This window comes from Mytilus galloprovincialis, chromosome 1 (genome assembly GCF_965363235.1).
Source record: "Mytilus galloprovincialis chromosome 1, xbMytGall1.hap1.1, whole genome shotgun sequence".
NCBI lineage: Eukaryota > Metazoa > Mollusca > Bivalvia > Mytilida > Mytilidae > Mytilus > Mytilus galloprovincialis.
The window spans coordinates 56,669,079-56,686,956 of NC_134838.1; the positions used below are offsets into that span (position 1 = coordinate 56,669,079).

Genomic DNA, 17,878 nt, shown 5'->3' on the forward strand with positions numbered 1-17,878 from the left:
AAAAACTGCATTTTACCCCTATGTTCTATTTTTAGCCATGGCGGCCATCTTGGTTGGTTGGCCTGGTCACCGGACACAATTTTTAAACTAGATACCCCAATGATGATTGTAACCAAGTTTGGTTGAAATTAGCCCAGTAGTTTCAGAGGAGAAGATTTTTGTAAAAGTTAACGACGGACGACGACGACGACGGACGACGGACGCCGGACGCCGGACGCCAAGTGATGAGAAAAGCTCACTTGGCCCTTAGGGCCAGATGAGCTAAAAAGCCAAGATTTAGTTTTCAAACACACATACTTCATTATCTTGAAATGGGACACACATCCTAAAGTAAGATAGTCTGTCACTTCCAGTAAGAGGCCGATGCCTTTAGAAAGTTTATTGCTATATCAAGCTATAGCAAACTTTCTAAAATCTAAATGCTCTATGAGATTCAGTGTATCATAAAGCAACACTAATTCAGTTTTAGATGAAATAGAACAAGGTTTAATTTTTGAACCTTTGGACCTCAATGTAGACCAATTAAGAAATTGGGAACATAACATAAACCAGATGCTCCGCAGGGCGCAGCTTTATACGACCGCAGAGGTTGAACCCTGAACGGTTGGGGCAAGTATGGACACAACATTCAAGCTGGATTCAGCTCTAAATTTGGATTGTGATTAAATAGTTGACACAGCATAGGTTTCTGACACAGAATGAATGTGGTCTAATAAACTTAAAATTTGTTTTTTGCCATTTTTTTCACATCCCCCCTTCCCTTTTTCCAAAACTGATCTCAATTCAAATTTCTTATGGAATTTGCAACAATAACTACTAATTTAAATACATCATAAAATATCAAAATGTAAAATAAAGTACTTGTTATCACTGAATGGTAAAGATTGTTTTAATTTATCAGTTGGTAGTAAAAGTGAATATACATTGTATATTGTATAAAACAATGATTTAAGTTGATTTAACTACTATTCTGGACAAAGAAAGATAACTCCAATTGGAAATTTCTTGCTATTGCACAATACTGTGCAATTGAAGATTTCTTGCTATTGCTGAATACTGTGCAATTGAAAATTTCTTGCTATTGCACAATACTGTGCAATTGAAGATTTCTTGCTACTGCTGAATACTGTGCAATTGAAAATTTCTTGCTATTGCACAATACTTAATATAATAATTTTGGATCCTGATTTGGACCAACTTGAAAACTGGGCCCATAATCTAAAATCTAAGTACAGTACATGTTTAGATACAGTATATCAAAAAAGCCCAAGAATTCAATTTTTGTTAAAATCAAACTTAGTTTAATTTTGGACCCTTTGGACTTTAATGTAGTCCAATTTGACAACGGGACCAAAAATTAAGAATCTACATACACAGTTAGATTTGGCATATCAAAGAACCCCAATTATTCAATTTTTGATGAAATCAAACAAAGTTCAATTTTGGACCCTTTGGGCCCCTTATTCCTAAACTGTTGGGACAAAAACTCCCAAAATCAAACCCAACCTCCCTTTTATGGTCATAAACCTTGTGTTTAAATTTCATAGATTTCTATTTACTTATACTAAAGTTATGGTGCGAAAACCAAGAATAATGCTTATTTGGGCCCCTAATTCCTAAACTGTTGGAACAAAAACTCCAAAAATCAATCCCAACCTTCATTTTGTGGTCATAAACTTTGTGTTAAAATTTCGTAGATTTCTGTTAACTTATTCTAAAACTATTGTGCGAAAACCAAGAAAAATGCTTATTTGGGCCTTTTTTGGCCCCTAATTCCTAAACTGTTGGGACCAAAACACCAAAAATCAATCCCAACCTTCCTTTTATGGTCATAAACCTTGTGTCAAAATTTCATAGATTTCTATGTACTTTTACAGTAAGAGTAAGAGTGCGAAAACCAAATGTCTTCGGACGACGATGACGACGACGACGCCATCATGATACCAATATACAACCAAAAATTAAAATTTTTTGCGGTTGTATAGAAATTATTATTTTGGGACCCTTTTGGCCCCTCATTCCTAAACAATTGGGACCATAACCCCAAAAATCAATTCCAACCTTCCTTTAGTGGAATTGGACCTTCTTGTAAAAATTTATAGAGATCCATACACGTAAACACAAGTTATTGTCTGTAAACTAGAAAAATGCTTATTTTTTGGCCCCTTATTCCTAGACAGTTTGCCCAATAATTCCTTAAAATGTCTCCAAACCTTCTACTTGTGGTATTAAACATTGTGGTACAATTTTAGAACAATTGAAAAACTTATACACAACTTTTTGTCCTGAAACTTGATAAATGCTGTTTTTGGCCCCTTTGGGCCCCTAATTCCTAAACCTTTGGGATCATAACCCCCAAAATCAATCCCAAGCTTTTTTTTGTGGTTATAAGCATGGTGTTAAAATTTTATTGATTTCTTTTTACCTATTCAAAAGTTATTATCCGGCAACAATCTGTCTTCGGACGACGCTGACGATACTGACACAGACGGCGACCACGTGATACCATTATACGACCAAATATTTTTAAATTTTGGCGGTCGTATAAAAATGCTTGTTTTTGGCCCCTCTTTGGCCTTTAATTCCTATACTGTTAGCCCCATAACCCTTAAAATTAATCCCAACCTTCTACTTAATGGTATGAACATAGTGGAACAATTTCAGAGTAATCGAAATACTTATACACAACTTATTGTCCTGAAACTAGATAAATGTATATTTTGGGCCCTTTTTGGCCCCTAATTCCGAAACCTTATGGACCATAACCCCCAAAATCAATCACAACCTTCCTTTTGTTGTTATAAACATTGTTTAAAAAAATTTTGTTATCTATTTGCTTATTCTAAAGTTATTATCCGGAAACCATCAGTCTTCGGACGACGACGTGATACCAATATACGACCGCAAAATTTTTTGCGGTTGTATAAAAATAGTTCTCTCGATAGTATCTTTTGATTGTTAGAAGCTTCTGTCCAAGTCAAGTAAAAATACAGGATAGTTTATGAATCATTCTATTAATGTTTTAAAAACTTGAACTGCAGACTGTATGTAATGCTAACTGGAAGAAAAACTAGGTCCAATTCTTAGTAAAATATGGAAAAACAGGAACAAAATTTTGACTAAATTTCGTTCTAAATACTAGCTTTTGGTCATATACAAGCTTCTTTCCAAGTTTGGTACAAATCATGGATAGTTTAAGAAAGTTATTTTGAAAGACAATGCCATTTTTCTGAAAATACACCTTTTTACTAGCTTACAAACTATGTATTTATTTAACTTACCATTTCTAAACAATGAACAACTGTGACACTTTCTAGTTCTAGGATATCCTAAATGCAATAAAAAGTATGTATTTTAATTACTATAAATTTTGTTACAGTTTATAAATTACAAGCTATTTCATCAGTGTAATAGTCCATGTGCCTTACATAAGGATGCGCATGTAATTGATTTTTCAAAATTTGAAAGCACGGGTAAAAAAATTGGATTACACACACTGAAATGTCTCAGCTGCTTTACTGATCATTAAAAAAGTATTGCAACACACTGTAAAAATATTCTTGAGAAAGCGCTGATGAGCTTTTTTTATTCTCATTTATTGTCTTAAAGAAATGCACTATGAAATAACTGTTTACTCTGACCAGACAGTTGCCACATGTGGAGCAGGATTCGCTTTACTTCAGGAGCACCTGAGATCACCCCCAATTTTTGTAGGGGTTCGTCTTTAGTTTTATATGTTGTGTTTTGTGTACTATTGTTTATGTATGTCTCTTTGTTTTTTAAATCATGGCGTTTTCAGTTCATTTTCAATGTATGAGTTTAAATAACACTATGGTATCTTAATTTCAACTCCCTTTTTATATAACAATAAACTAGAGGCTCTAAAGAGCCTGTGTCGCTCACCTTAGTCTATGTGAATACTAAACAATGGACACAGATGGATTCATGACAAAATTGTGTTTTGGTGATGGTGATGTGTTTGTAGATCTAACTCTACTAAACATTCTTGCTGCTTACAATTATCTCTATCTATAACAGTACTTTCTTAGGAAAATGTTATTGAAAATCTTCAAATTTTAAGAAAATTGTTAAAAATTGACTATGAAGGACAATGACTCCTTAGGGGGTCAATTGACTATTTTGGTCATAGTGACTTATTTTTAGTTCTTACTTTGCTGTACATTATTGCTGTTTACAGTTTATCTCTATCTATAATAATATTCAAGATAATAACAAAAAAACAGCAAAATTTCGTTAAAATTACCATTTCAGGGGCAGTAACCCAACAACGGAATGTCCGATTAATCTGAAAATTTCAGGGCAGATAGATCTTGACCTGATGAACAATTTTACCACATGTCAGATTGCTCTAAATGCTTTGGTTTTTGAGTTATAAGCCAAAAACTGCATTTTACCCCTATGTTCTATTTTTAGCCATGGCGGACATCTTGGTTGGTTTGCCGGGTCCATCACACATTTTTTAAACTAGATACCCCAATGATGATTGTGGCCAAGTTTGGATTAATTTGTCCCAGTAGTTTCAGAGGAGAAGATTTTTCTAAAAGATTACTAAGATTTACGAAAAATGGTTAAAAATTGACTATAAAGGGCAATAACTCCTAAAGTGGTCAACTGACCATTTTGGTCATTTGACTTATTTGTAGATCTTACTTTGCTGAACATTATTGCTGTTTACAGTTTATCTCTATCTATAATAATATTCAAGATAATAACCAAAAACAGCAAAATTTCCTTAAAATTACCATTTCAGGGGCAGTAACCCAACAACGGAATGTCCGATTCATCTGAAAATTTCAGGGCAGATAGATCTTGACCTGATTAACAATTTAACCACTGTCAAATTTGCTCTAAATGCTTTGGTTTTTGAGTTATAATCCAAAAACTGAATTTTACCCGTATGTTCTATTTTTAGCCATGGCGGCCATCTTGGTTGGTTGACTGGGTCACCGGACACATTTTTTAAACTAGATACCTCAATGATGATTATGGCCAAGTTTGGTTAAATTTGGCCCAGTAGTTTCAGAGAAGAAGATTTTTGTAAAAGATTACTAAGATTTACGAAAAATGGTTAAAAATTGACTATAAAGGGCAATAACTCCTAAAGTGGTCAACTGATCATTTTGGTAATGTTGACTTATTTGTAGATCTTACTTTGCTGAACATTATTGCTGTTTACAGTTTATCTTTATGTATAATAACATTCAAGATAATAACCAAAAACAGCAAAATTTCCTTAAAATTAACAATTCAGGGGCAGCAACCCAATAACGGGTTGTTCGATTCATCTGAAAATTTCAGGGCAGATAGATCTTCACCTGATGAACAATTTTACCACATGTCAGATTGCTCTAAATGCTTTGGTTTTTGAGTTATAAGCCAAAAACTGCATTTTACCCGTATGTTCTATTTTTAGCCATGGTGGACATCTTGGTTGGTTTGCCGGGTCCATCACACATTTTTTAAACTAGATACCCCAATGATGATTGTGGCCAAGTTTGGATTAATTTGTCCTAGTAGTTTCAGAGGAGAAGATTTTTCTAAAAGATTACTAAGATTTACAAACTAGAGGCTCTAAAGAGCCTGTGTCGCTCACCTTGGTCTTTGTGAATATTAAACAATGGACACAGATGGATTCATGACAAAATTGTGTTTTGGTGATGGTGATGTGTTTGTAGATCTTACTTTACTAAACATTCTTGCTGCTTACAATTATCTCTATCTATTACAGTACTTTCTGTGGAAAATGTTATTGAAAATCTTCAAATTTTAACAAAATTGTTAAAAATTGACTATGAAGGGCAATAACTCCTTAGGGGGTCAATTGACTATTTTGGTCATAGTGACTTATTTTTAGTTCTTACTTTGCTGTACATTATTGCTGTTAACAGTTTATCTCTATCTATAATAATATTCAAGATAACAAAAAAAACAGCAAAATTTCCTCAAAATTACCAATTCAGGGGCAGCAACCTAACAACCGATTATCCGATTCATCTGAAAATTCCAGGGCAGATAGATCGTGACCTGATCAACAATTTTACTTCCTGTCAGATTTGCTCTTAATGCTTTGGTTTTTGAGTTATAAGCCAAAAACTGCATTCTACCCCCATGTTCTATTTTAAGCCATGGCGGCCATCTTGGTTTGTTGGCCGAGTTACTGGACACATTTTTTTAACTAGATACCCCAATTATGGCTAAGTTTGGTTAAATTTGGCCCAGTAGTTTCAGAGGAGAAGATTTTTCTAAAAGATTACTAAGATTTACGAACTAGAGGCTCTAAAGAGCCTGTGTCGCTCACCTTGGTCTATGTGAATATTAAACAAAGGAAGCAGATTGAAAATTGACTACAAAGGTCAATAACTCCTACAGGGGTCAATTGACCATTTCGTTCATGTTGACTTATTTGTAGATCTTACTTTGCTGAAAATTATTGCTGTTTATAGTTTACCTATATCTATAATAATATTCAATATAATAATCAAAAACAGCAAAATGTCCTTAAAATTACCAATTCAGGGGCCGCAACCCAAAAACAGGTTGTCCAATTCATCTGAAAATTTCAGGGCAGATAGATCTTGACCTGATTAACAATTTTACTTCATGTCAGATTTTCTCTAAATTATTTGGTTTTTGAGTTATAAGCCAAAAACTGCATTTTACCCCTATGTTCTATTTTTAGCCGTGGCGGCCATCTTGGTTTGATGGCCAGGTCACCGGACACATTTTTTAAACAAGAAACCCCAAAGATGATTGTGGCCAAGTTTGGATCAATTTGGCACAGCAGTTTCAGAGAAGAAGATTTTAGTAAAAGATATATAAAATTTACGAAAAATGGTTAAAAATTGACTTTAAAGGGCAATAACTCCTAAAGAGGTCAACTGACCATTTTGGTCATGTTGACTTATTTGTAAATCTGACCTTGCTGAACATTATTGCTGTTTACAGTTTACCTATATCTATAATAATTTTCAATATAATAACCAAAAACAGCAAAATTTCCTTAAAATTACCAATTCAGGGGCTGCAACCCAAAAACAGGTTGTCCAATTCATCTGAAAATTTCAGGGCAGATAGATCTTCACCTGATTAACAATTTAACCCAATGTCAGATTTGCTCTAAATGCTTTGGTTTTTGAGTTATAAGCCAAAAACTGCATTTTACCCCTATGTTCTATTTATAGCCATGGCGGTCATCTTGGTTAGTTGGCGGGGTCACCGGACACATTTTTTAAACTAGATACCCCAATGATGATTGTGGCCAAGTTTCAAATAATTTGGCCCAGCAGTTTCAGAGGAGAAGATTTTTCTAAAAGATTACTAAGATTTACGAACTAGAGGCTCTAAAGAGCCTGTGTCGCTCACCTTGGTCTATGTGCATATTAAACAAAGGACACAAATGGATTCATGACAAAATTGTATTTTGGTGATGGTGATGTGTTTGAAGTTCTTACTTTACTGAACGATTTTGCTTCTTACAATTATATCTATAATGAACTTTGCCCATTAGTAACAGAGAACTATATTTGGTAAAAATTTACATATATTTACCAAATTAATGAAAATTGTTAAAAATTGACTATAAAGGGCAATACCTCCTTAAGGGGTCAATTGACCATTAAGGTCATGTTGACTTATTTGTAGATCTTACTTTGCTAAACATTATTGCTGTTTACAGTTTATCGCTATCTATAATAGTATTCAAGATAACCAAAAACGGCAAAATTTCTTTAACAATTACCAATTGGAGGGCAGCAACCCAACAACCAGTTGTCCAATTCATCTGAAAAATTCAGGGCAGATAGATATTGACTTGATTAACAATTTAACTCTAGATTTGCTCTAGATTCTTTGAATTCATAGTTATAAGCCAAAAACTGCATTTTACCCCTATGTTCTATTTTTAGCCGTGGCGGCCATCTTGGTTGAATGGCCAGGTCATCGGACACAATTTTCAAACTAGATACCCCAAAGATGATTGTGGCCTAGTAGTTTCAGTGGAGATTTTGTAAAAGATTACTTAGATTTATGAAAAATGGTTAAAATTGACTATAAAGGGCAATAACTCCTAAACGGGTCAACTGACCATTTTGGTCATGTTGACTTATTTGTAGATCTTACTTTGCTGAACATTATTGCTGTTTACAGTTTATCTCTATCTATAATAATATTCAAGATAATAACCAAAAACAGCAAAATTTCCTCAAAATTACCAATTCAGGGGCAGCAACCCAACAACCGATTGACTGATTCATCTGAAAATTTCAGGGCAGATAGATCTTGACCTGATAAACATTTTTATCCCGTCAGATTTCCTCTAAATGCTTTGGTTTTTGAGTTATAAGCCAAAAATTGCATTTTACCCCTTTGTTCTATTTTTAGCCGTGGCGGCCATCTTGGTTGGTTGACCAGGTCACGCCACACATTTTTTAAACTAAATACCCCAAAGATGATTGTGGCCAAGTTTGGATTAATTTGGCCCAGCAGTTTCAGAGGAGAAGATTTTTGTAAAAGATAACTTTAATTAACGAAAAATGGTTAAAAATTGACTATAAAGGGCAATAACTCCTAAACGGGTCAACTGACCATTTTGGTCATGTTGACTTATTTGTAGATCTTACTTTGCTGAACATTATTGCTGTTTACAGTTTATCTCTATCTATAATAATATTCAAGATAATAACCAAAAACAGCAAAATTTCCTCAAAATTACCAATTCAGGGGCAGCAACCCAACAACCGATTGACCGATTCATCTGAAAATTTCAGGGCAGATAGATCTTGACCTGATAAACATTTTTACCCCATGTCAGATTTGCTCTAAATGCTTTGGTTTTTGAGTTATAAGCCAAAAACTGCATTTTACCCCTTTGTTCTATTTTTAGCCGTGGCGGCCATCTTGGTTGGTTGACCAGGTCACGCCACACATTTTTTAAACTAAATACCCCAAAGATGATTGTGGCCAAGTTTGGATTAATTTGGCCCAGCAGTTTCAGAGGAGAAGATTTTTGTAAAAGATAACTTTAATTAACGAAAAATGGTTAAAAATTGACTATAAAGGGCAATAACTCCTAAACGGGTCAACTGACCATTTTGGTCATGTTGACTTATTTGTAGATCTTACTTTGCTGAACATTATTGCTGTTTACAGTTTATCTCTATCTATAATAATATTCAAGATAATAACCAAAAACAGCAAAATTTCCTCAAAATTACCAATTCAGGGGCAGCAACCCAACAACCGATTGACCGATTCATCTGAAAATTTCAGGGCAGATAGATCTTGACCTGATAAACATTTTTACCCCATGTCAGATTTGCTCTAAATGCTTTGGTTTTTGAGTTATAAGCCAAAAACTGCATTTTACCCCTATGTTCTATTTTTAGCCGTGGCGGCCATCTTGGTTGGTTGACCGGGTCACGCCACACATTTTTTAAACTAGATACCCCAATGATGATTGTGGCCAAGTTTGGTTTGATTTGGCCCAGTAGTTTCAGAGGAGAAGATTTTTGTAAAAGTTAACGACGACGGACGACGACGACGACGACGGACGACGGACGACTGACGACGACGGACGACGGACGCCAAGTGATGAGAAAAGCTCACTTGGCCCTTCGGGCCAGGTGAGCTAAAAATGGTTAATCAAAGAGCTGAAAGCTCTGAAGAAAAATGACGCCACTGTCTCTAATATTGGGATAGTTTTTATGCAAGTCTTGATTTTCACATACCGTAATTAGTTTAACAATGCAACATGTATCGTAAGCATATAATTGATATTCGTATATGTGTGTGTGTGTGAAGTGAAGGTGACAACTGGCTGGTTTTTTAAGACAAATGAATAGGTCAAGACTAGCTGAATTGTACAAATAAATACCGTAGAAAGGCTTGTATATTTCTCACTGGTACATAGTCTGAATCTGAGTCCGTTCGCTTCCATTCACGTTTGCGCCCACTCATTTTCACCCCTTTCACTTTCACACCCTACATGTTCGCACCCAATCTTAATTGGTTTTGTGTTTAATAACTATGTAAGCAAGTGTTTTCTTATAAGTATAATTGTTGTCATTGTCTCAAAATAAAGTGAGACAGCAATTTTTTTTTTGTGTTGAATAAATCTTAATTATGTTTTGGATAAGGTATTGCTAAAAATAATAATAATCCTTTCTCAATAAAGTGGTATTTTGTCAACGTTTTATTTTGTGTTGAATAACTCTTAATCATGTTTTGGTTAGTGTATTGCTATAACTTGTTTCATTGACTTGTTTCAAAATGAAGTGAGATTCTGACTATGTTTGTTTCTGCGTGTTGAATAAATTTTATCATGTTTTGGTTATATTAGTGGATTGCTATATTTTGGTTTCTATGTTTTATTGTTTCGTTGTTTCAGATAAATGGGACCAAGCTGTTAAAAACAATTATCTTTTGTGTTTTTTCCTTTAAAATCTTCAATGTTTTACTCATACCAAGCTATAAATACATTCAGTATTTACACCAAAGCAATTTAAAACAACAACCATAATTATCCAATTATTCAACTTGAATTTGAATTAAAATTGGGCGTGAATGAGTAGAGTGTGAATGTGCGAACGTGTAGGGTGCGAAAATGTATTGGGCACAAACAGACCTGATGCCACACAGTCTGAACCCCCTTCTCCCACAAAATATTAAGTAAATAATCTTTTTGTTACTGTTATCAAAGGTCTAATGAAACTCAGATAGTTTCAAACATTTGTCAAAGAATTCTAGTCAAACTGGCACCTAGTTAAATTGGCACCTGAACGTCGTAGGAAGGCGTCCCAGAAAAATAATAAAATAGCCTTGCCAGACGTCATAATTATTTGGACTAATACATGAGATATTGTGTATTTTTCTGCATTATTTTAACCAGTTGAGCATTTTACAGGATTGTTGGTTTAATGCTGTTTAAACTTTACTGAAAAACAAACACCTTAAATTTGCTAATTATTTGGCATGAAAGTTTGATTTATTGAAAGGGACTCGTAGTTTTCCATTTTATTTTAATAATTGACTTGTTTTTACAATTACACAAATTGTCTAATTGTTAAAACAACAGCTTTGGTAAGGGCTTCGTTGTTTACCTTTATACACTACATATCCACTTTCGTTTCGTGGTTTACCAAAATACACAACAACATATTCACTATGTACTTGGTAACAGTAATTAATTAATTGAATAGAAAATATTATATCAAATATTATTGGATGCCGAATTGACGTCGAATAGGTGCCGATTTGACTAGATGCAAATTTAACCAGGTGCCGACTTGACTTGTACGTTTCAATTCCTCTGCGATCGTTTGCGGTATTTTCTTGAGAAAACCTATTTTCCATCATCAAAGAGAAGAAGAAACTGCTTTAAAATGATTCTGGAACGCTTCATGATTGTTAAAATAAGTTTAATTCACTCAAAAACAATTTTAAAACTTGCGATTAAACAGGAAGTTTCCAAAGCACGTGTAAAAGAAGAAATTAACCGGTGAGAGTGGAAATCCGTATATGACAGATATCCCTATAGTACGACTTTGAAAGTAAAACAGTTCAATCCTTTTGTAAAACAATCTTTAATATACCTATCACATTAATGTTTGAATGGTCTTAAGCTTATTCAAACCATATAAGTCGGTATGAAACACCAAAACGGAATGAACAATAACCGATTACGTTTTGTAGTTTACAAATTCTAAAACTGGTTCCCGTCAAACTACAACACTTTGTTCGAGTGTAGTGGAATACAAGCAAAAACCAGTGTAAACTGGGTCCTGGCTGGTTTAATACTACACAATGATGCATAATGATAACACAAGCAGATTCCAGTTTGTTTGGAAAATAGGAAATACGAAACCAAGCGCGGTAGGCAGAGCAATGTAATGAAGTTCAGGTCGGCAGTTATGGAACAATGACTGCGTCATTTTCCAAAAATTGACTATAAAGGGCAATTACTCCTAAAGTGGTCAACTGATCATTTTGGTCATGTTGACTTATTTGTAGATCTTACTTTGCTGAACATTATTGCTTTTTACAGTTTATCTCTATCTAAAATAATATTCAAGATAATAACCAAAAACAACAAAATTTCCTTAAAATTACCAATTCAGGGGCAGCAACCTAACAACGGAATGTCAGATTCATCTGAAAATTTCAGAGCAGATAGATCTTAACCTGATTAACAATATTACCCCATATGTCAGATTTGCTCTAAATGCTTTGGTTTTTGAGTTATAAGCCAAAAACTGCATTTTACCCCTATGTTCTATTTATAGCCATGGCGGCCATCTTGGTTAGTTGGCGGGGTCACCGGACACAATTTTTAAACTAGATACCCCAATGATGATTGTGGCCAAGTTTGGTTAAATTTGGCCTAGTAGTTTCAGAGGAGAAGATTTTTGTAAAAGTTAACGCCGGACGCAGGACGACGACGGACGACGACGACGGACGACGCCGGACGAAGGACGCCAAGTGATGAGAAAAGCTCACTTGGCCCTTCGGGCCAGGTGAGCTAAAAATGGTTAAAAATTGACTATACAGGGCAATAACTCCTAAAGTGGTCAACTGACCATTTTGGTCATGTTGACTTATTTGTAGATCTTACTTTGCTGAACATTATTGCTGTTTACAGTTTATCTCTATCTATAATAATATTCAAGATAATAACCAAAAACAGCCAAATTTCCTTAAAATTACCATTTCAGGGGCAGTAACCTGACAACAGAATGTCCGATTCATCTGAAAATTTCAGGGCAGATAGATCTTGACCTGGTAAACAATTTTACCTTGTTAGATTTGCTCTAAATGCTTTGGTTGAGTTATAAGCCAAAAACTGCATTTTACCCCTATGTTCTATTTTTAGCCATGGCGGCCATCTTGGTTGGTTGGCCGGGTCACGCCACACATTTTTTAAACTACATACCCCAATGATGATTGTGGCCAAGTTTGGATTAATTTGTCCCAGTAGTTTCAGAGGAGAAGATTTTTGTAAAAGATACCTAAGATTTACGAAAAATGGTTAAAAATGGACTAAAAAGGGCAATAGCTTCTAAAGGGGTCAACTGACCATTTCGGTCATTTTGACTTATTTGTAAATCTTACTTTGCTGAACATTATTGCTGTTTACAGTTTATCTCTATCTATAATAATATTCAAGATAATAACCAAAAACAGCAAAATTTCCTTAAAATTATCAATTCAGGGGCAGCAACCCAACAACGGGTTGTCTGATTCATCTGAAAATTTCAGGGCAGATAGATCTTGACCTGGTAAACAATTTTACCCCATGTCAGATTTGCTCTAAATGCTTTGGTTTTTGAGTTACAAGCCAAAAAATGCATTTTACCCCTATGTTCTATTTTTAGCCATGGCGGCCATCTTGGTTGGTTGGCCGGGTCACGCCACACATTTTTTAAACTACATACCCCAATGATGATTGTGGCCAAGTTTGGTTTAATTTGGCCCAGTAGTTTCAGAGGAGAAGATTTTTGTAAAAGTTAACGACGACGGACGACGACGACGGACGACGGACGCCGGACGCAAAGTGATGGGAAAAGCTCACTTGGCCCTTCGGGCCAGGTGAGCTAAAAATGGTTAAAAATTGACTATAAAGGGCAATAACTCCTAAAGTGGTCAACTGACCATTTTGGTCATTTGACTTATTTGTAGATCTTACCTTGCTGAACATTATTGCTGTTTACAGTTTATCTTTATGTATAATAACATTCAAGATAATAACCAAAAACAGCAAAATTTCCTTAAAATTAACAATTCAGGGGCAGCAACCCAACAACGGGTTGTTCGATTCATCTGAAAATTTCAGGGCAGATAGATCTTGACCTGATGAACAATTTTACCACATGTCAGATTGCTCTAAATGCTTTGGTTTTTGAGTTATAAGCCAAAAACTGCATTTTACCCGTATGTTCTATTTTTAGCCATGGTGGACATCTTGGTTGGTTTGCCGGGTCCATCACACATTTTTTAAACTAGATACCCCAATGATGATTGTGGCCAAGTTTGGATTAATTTGTCCTAGTAGTTTCAGAGGAGAAGATTTTTCTAAAAGATTACTAAGATTTACAAAAAATGGTTAAAATTGACTATAAAGGGCAATAACTCCTAAAGTGGTCAACTGACCATTTTGGTCATTTGACTTATTTGTAGATCTTACTTTGCTGAACATTATTGCTGTTTATAGTTTATCTCTATCTATAATAATATTCAAGATAATAACCAAAAACAGCAAAATTTCGTTAAAATTACCATTTCAGGGGCAGTAACCCAACAACGGAATGTCCGATTCATCTGAAAATTTCGGGGCAGATAGATCTTGACCTGATGAACAATTAAACCACTGTCAAATTTGCTCTAAATGCTTTGGTTTTTGAGTTATAAGCCAAAAACTGCATTTTACCACTATGTTCTATTTTTAGCCATGGCGGCCATCTTGGTTGGTTGACTGGGTCACCGGACACATTTTTTAAACTAGATACCTCAATGATGATTATGGCCAAGTTTGGTTAAATTTGGCCAAGTAGTTTCAGAGAAGAAGATTTTTCTAAAAGATTACTAAGATTTACGAAAAATGGTTAAAAATTGACTATAAAGGGCAATAACTCCTAAAGTGGTCAACTGACCATTTTGGTCATTTGACTTATTTGTAGATCTTACTTTGCTGAACATTATTGCTGTTTACAGTTTATCTCTATCTATAATAATATTCAAGATAATAACCAAAAACAGCAAAATTTCGTTAAAATTACCATTTCAGGGGCAGTAACCCAACAACGGAATGTCCGATTCATCTGAAAATTTCGGGGCAGATAGATCTTGACCTGATGAACAATTAAACCACTGTCAAATTTGCTCTAAATGCTTTGGTTTTTGAGTTATAAGCCAAAAACTGCATTTTACCCCTATGTTCTATTTTTAGCCATGGCGGCCATCTTGGTTGGTTGACTGGGTCACCGGACACATTTTTTAAACTAGATACCTCAATGATGATTATGGCCAAGTTTGGTTAAATTTGGCCCAATAGTTTCAGAGAAGAAGATTTTTCTAAAAGATTACTAAGATTTACGAAAAATGGTTAAAAATTGACTATAAAGGGCAATAACTCCTAAAGTGGTCAACTGACCATTTTGGTAATGTTGACTTATTTGTAGATCTTACTTTGCTGAACATTATTGCTGTTTACAGTTTATCTTTATGTATAATAACATTCAAGATAATAACCAAAAACAGAAAAATTTCCTTAAAATTATCAATTCAGGGGCAGCAACCCAACAACGGGTTGTTCGATTCATCTGAAAATTTCAGGGCAGATAGATCTTGACCTGATGAACAATTTTACCACATGTCAGATTGCTGTAAATGCTTTGGTTTTTGAGTTATAAGCCAAAAACTGCATTTTACCCCTATGTTCTATTTTTAGCCATGGCGGACATCTTGGTTGGTTTGCCGGGTCCATCACACATTTTTAAAACTAGATACCCCAATGATAATTGTGGCCAAGTTTGGATTAATTTGTCCCAGTAGTTTCAGAGGAGAAGATTTTTCTAAAAGATTACTAAGATTTACGAAAAATGGTTAAAAATTGACTATAAAGGGCAATAACTCCTAAAGTGGTCAACTGACCATTTTGGTCATTTGACTTATTTGTAGATCTTACTTTGCTGAACATTATTGCTGTTTACAGTTTATCTCTATCTATAATAATATTCAAGATAATAACCAAAAACAGCAAAATTTCCTTAAAATTACCATTTCAGGGGCAGTAACCCAACAACGGAATGTCCGATTCATCTGAAAATTTCGGGGCAGATAGATCTTGACCTGATGAACAATTTAACCACTGTCAAATTTGCTCTAAATGCTTTGGTTTTTGAGTTATAAGCCAAAAACTGAATTTTACCCCTATGTTCTATTTTTAGCCATGGCGGCCATCTTGGTTACCGGACACATTTTTTAAACTAGATACCTCAATGATGATTATGGCCAAGTTTGGTTAAATTTGGCCCAGTAGTTTCAGAGAAGAAGATTTTTCTAAAAGATTACTAAGATTTACGAAAAATGGTTAAAAATTGACTATAAAGGGCAATAACTCCTAAAGTGGTCAACTGACCATTTTGGTCATGTTGACTTATTTGTAGATCTTACTTTGCTGAACATTATTGCTGTTTACAGTTTATCTTTATGTATAACAACATTCAAGATAATAACCAAAAACAGCAAAATTTCCTTAAAATTATCAATTCAGGGGCAGTAACTCAACAACGGGTTGTTCGATTCATTTGAAAATTTCAGGGCAGATAGATCTTGACCTGATGAACAATTTTACCACATGTCAGATTGCTCTAAATGCTTTGGTTTTTGAGTTATAAGCCAAAAACTGCATTTTACCCCTATGTTCTATTTTTAGCCATGGCGGACATCTTGGTTGGTTTGCCGGGTCCATCACACATTTTTTAAACTAGATACCCCAATGATGATTGTGGCCAAGTTTGGATTAATTTGTCCCAGTAGTTTCAGAGGAGAAGATTTTTGTAAAAGTTAACGACGACGGACGACGCCGGACGCCGGACGCAAAGTGATGGGAAAAGCTCACTTGGCCCTTCGGGCCAGGTGAGCTAAACATTTTAAGGTCTGATGAATGATTTTAAGACACAACTTTCCTTTGAGAAAATGGATGTTTTAATTGTATTGTATATTGACCTATTTCAGTGTTTTTTCTGTGTTGCCAGTGAAGATTTGCTGACTCACTATAATTTTAATATTTGTCTATCTTTTCATTTAACATACCATGCACTTTATCAGGTTTTGTTTGTGTTTCCTGCCATATTCCAGATTGTACTTCAAAAGCTGGGATCTTGAGAAATAAAACATAAATATAAAAGAAAATTAATGTATCTATTATCCTGGTGTATCGTTTGTAAATAATTAAATTATTTATATCAAAACATAACAAAATTTTTTTACAAATGAACATATTACCATGAACCATAAAAATGAGGTTTATAGATGTAAGAAGATGCGGTATGCGTGCCAGTGAGACAACCCTCCATTCTAATCACAATTTGTAATAAATTGCTTCGCAGAGTGCAGCTGTATACGACTGCAGATGTACAACCCTAAGAAGTTGGGCCAAAAAAGGACACTATCTAATATAGTAGACCTATTGCATACAGTATTAGAAAACAGACAAAACACAATGAACAGCTGCGTCTGAGCGCATGATATGTCCGTCACGTATTCAAAGAATACAGTTTAATAATATGTCCGTCGCGTATTCAAAGAATACAGTCTAATAATATGTCCATCGCGTATTCAAAGAATACATTTTAATAATATGTCCGTCGCGTATTCAAAGAATACAGTTTAATAATATGTCCGTCGCGTATTCAAAGAATACAGTTTAACAACTTCTCAATGTCATATCAGAAATTTTAAAAAATTGAAAGGGAACGTACATCGATAGATATACACAATTCGATTCGCCAAAGTTTAATTAGAACTGCTGAAAACATTTTTTAGTTATTGTCCAAAAACGGAAAAATCTCCCCTTTTTAATGAATGAAACCCCATAACTCGGAAACATTAAATCTAACATTTATAAAAATAGAAAGGGATCTGATGTCAAACTATCCAAAATTTTGTGAGACCTGCTGAAAGCATATTTGAATTATTATCAGAACTAGAGGCTCTAAAGAGCCTGTGTCGCTCACCTTGGTCTATGTGAATATTAAACAATGGACACAGATGGATTCATGACAAAATTGTGTTTTGGTGATGGTGATGTGTTTGTAGATCTTACTTTACTAAACATTCTTGCTGCTTACAATTATCTCTATCT

At 34.6% G+C, this 17,878-nt stretch overlaps 1 protein-coding gene across 2 annotated transcripts in view; it reads right to left on the reverse strand.

Annotated features, from left to right (window-relative positions):
- Positions 1-17,878, reverse strand: part of LOC143079341 (kelch domain-containing protein 10-like) — a 170,652-nt gene that overhangs the window by 33,691 nt on the left and 119,083 nt on the right. For both annotated transcript variants that reach the window (XM_076254611.1, XM_076254601.1), the window contains 2 exons: positions 16,828-16,894; positions 3,282-3,329 (listed from right to left, as the gene is read on the reverse strand). In XM_076254611.1, the coding sequence (XP_076110726.1) occupies positions 3,282-3,329; positions 16,828-16,894 (115 nt within the window). The remainder of the gene's footprint in view (positions 1-3,281; positions 3,330-16,827; positions 16,895-17,878) is intronic.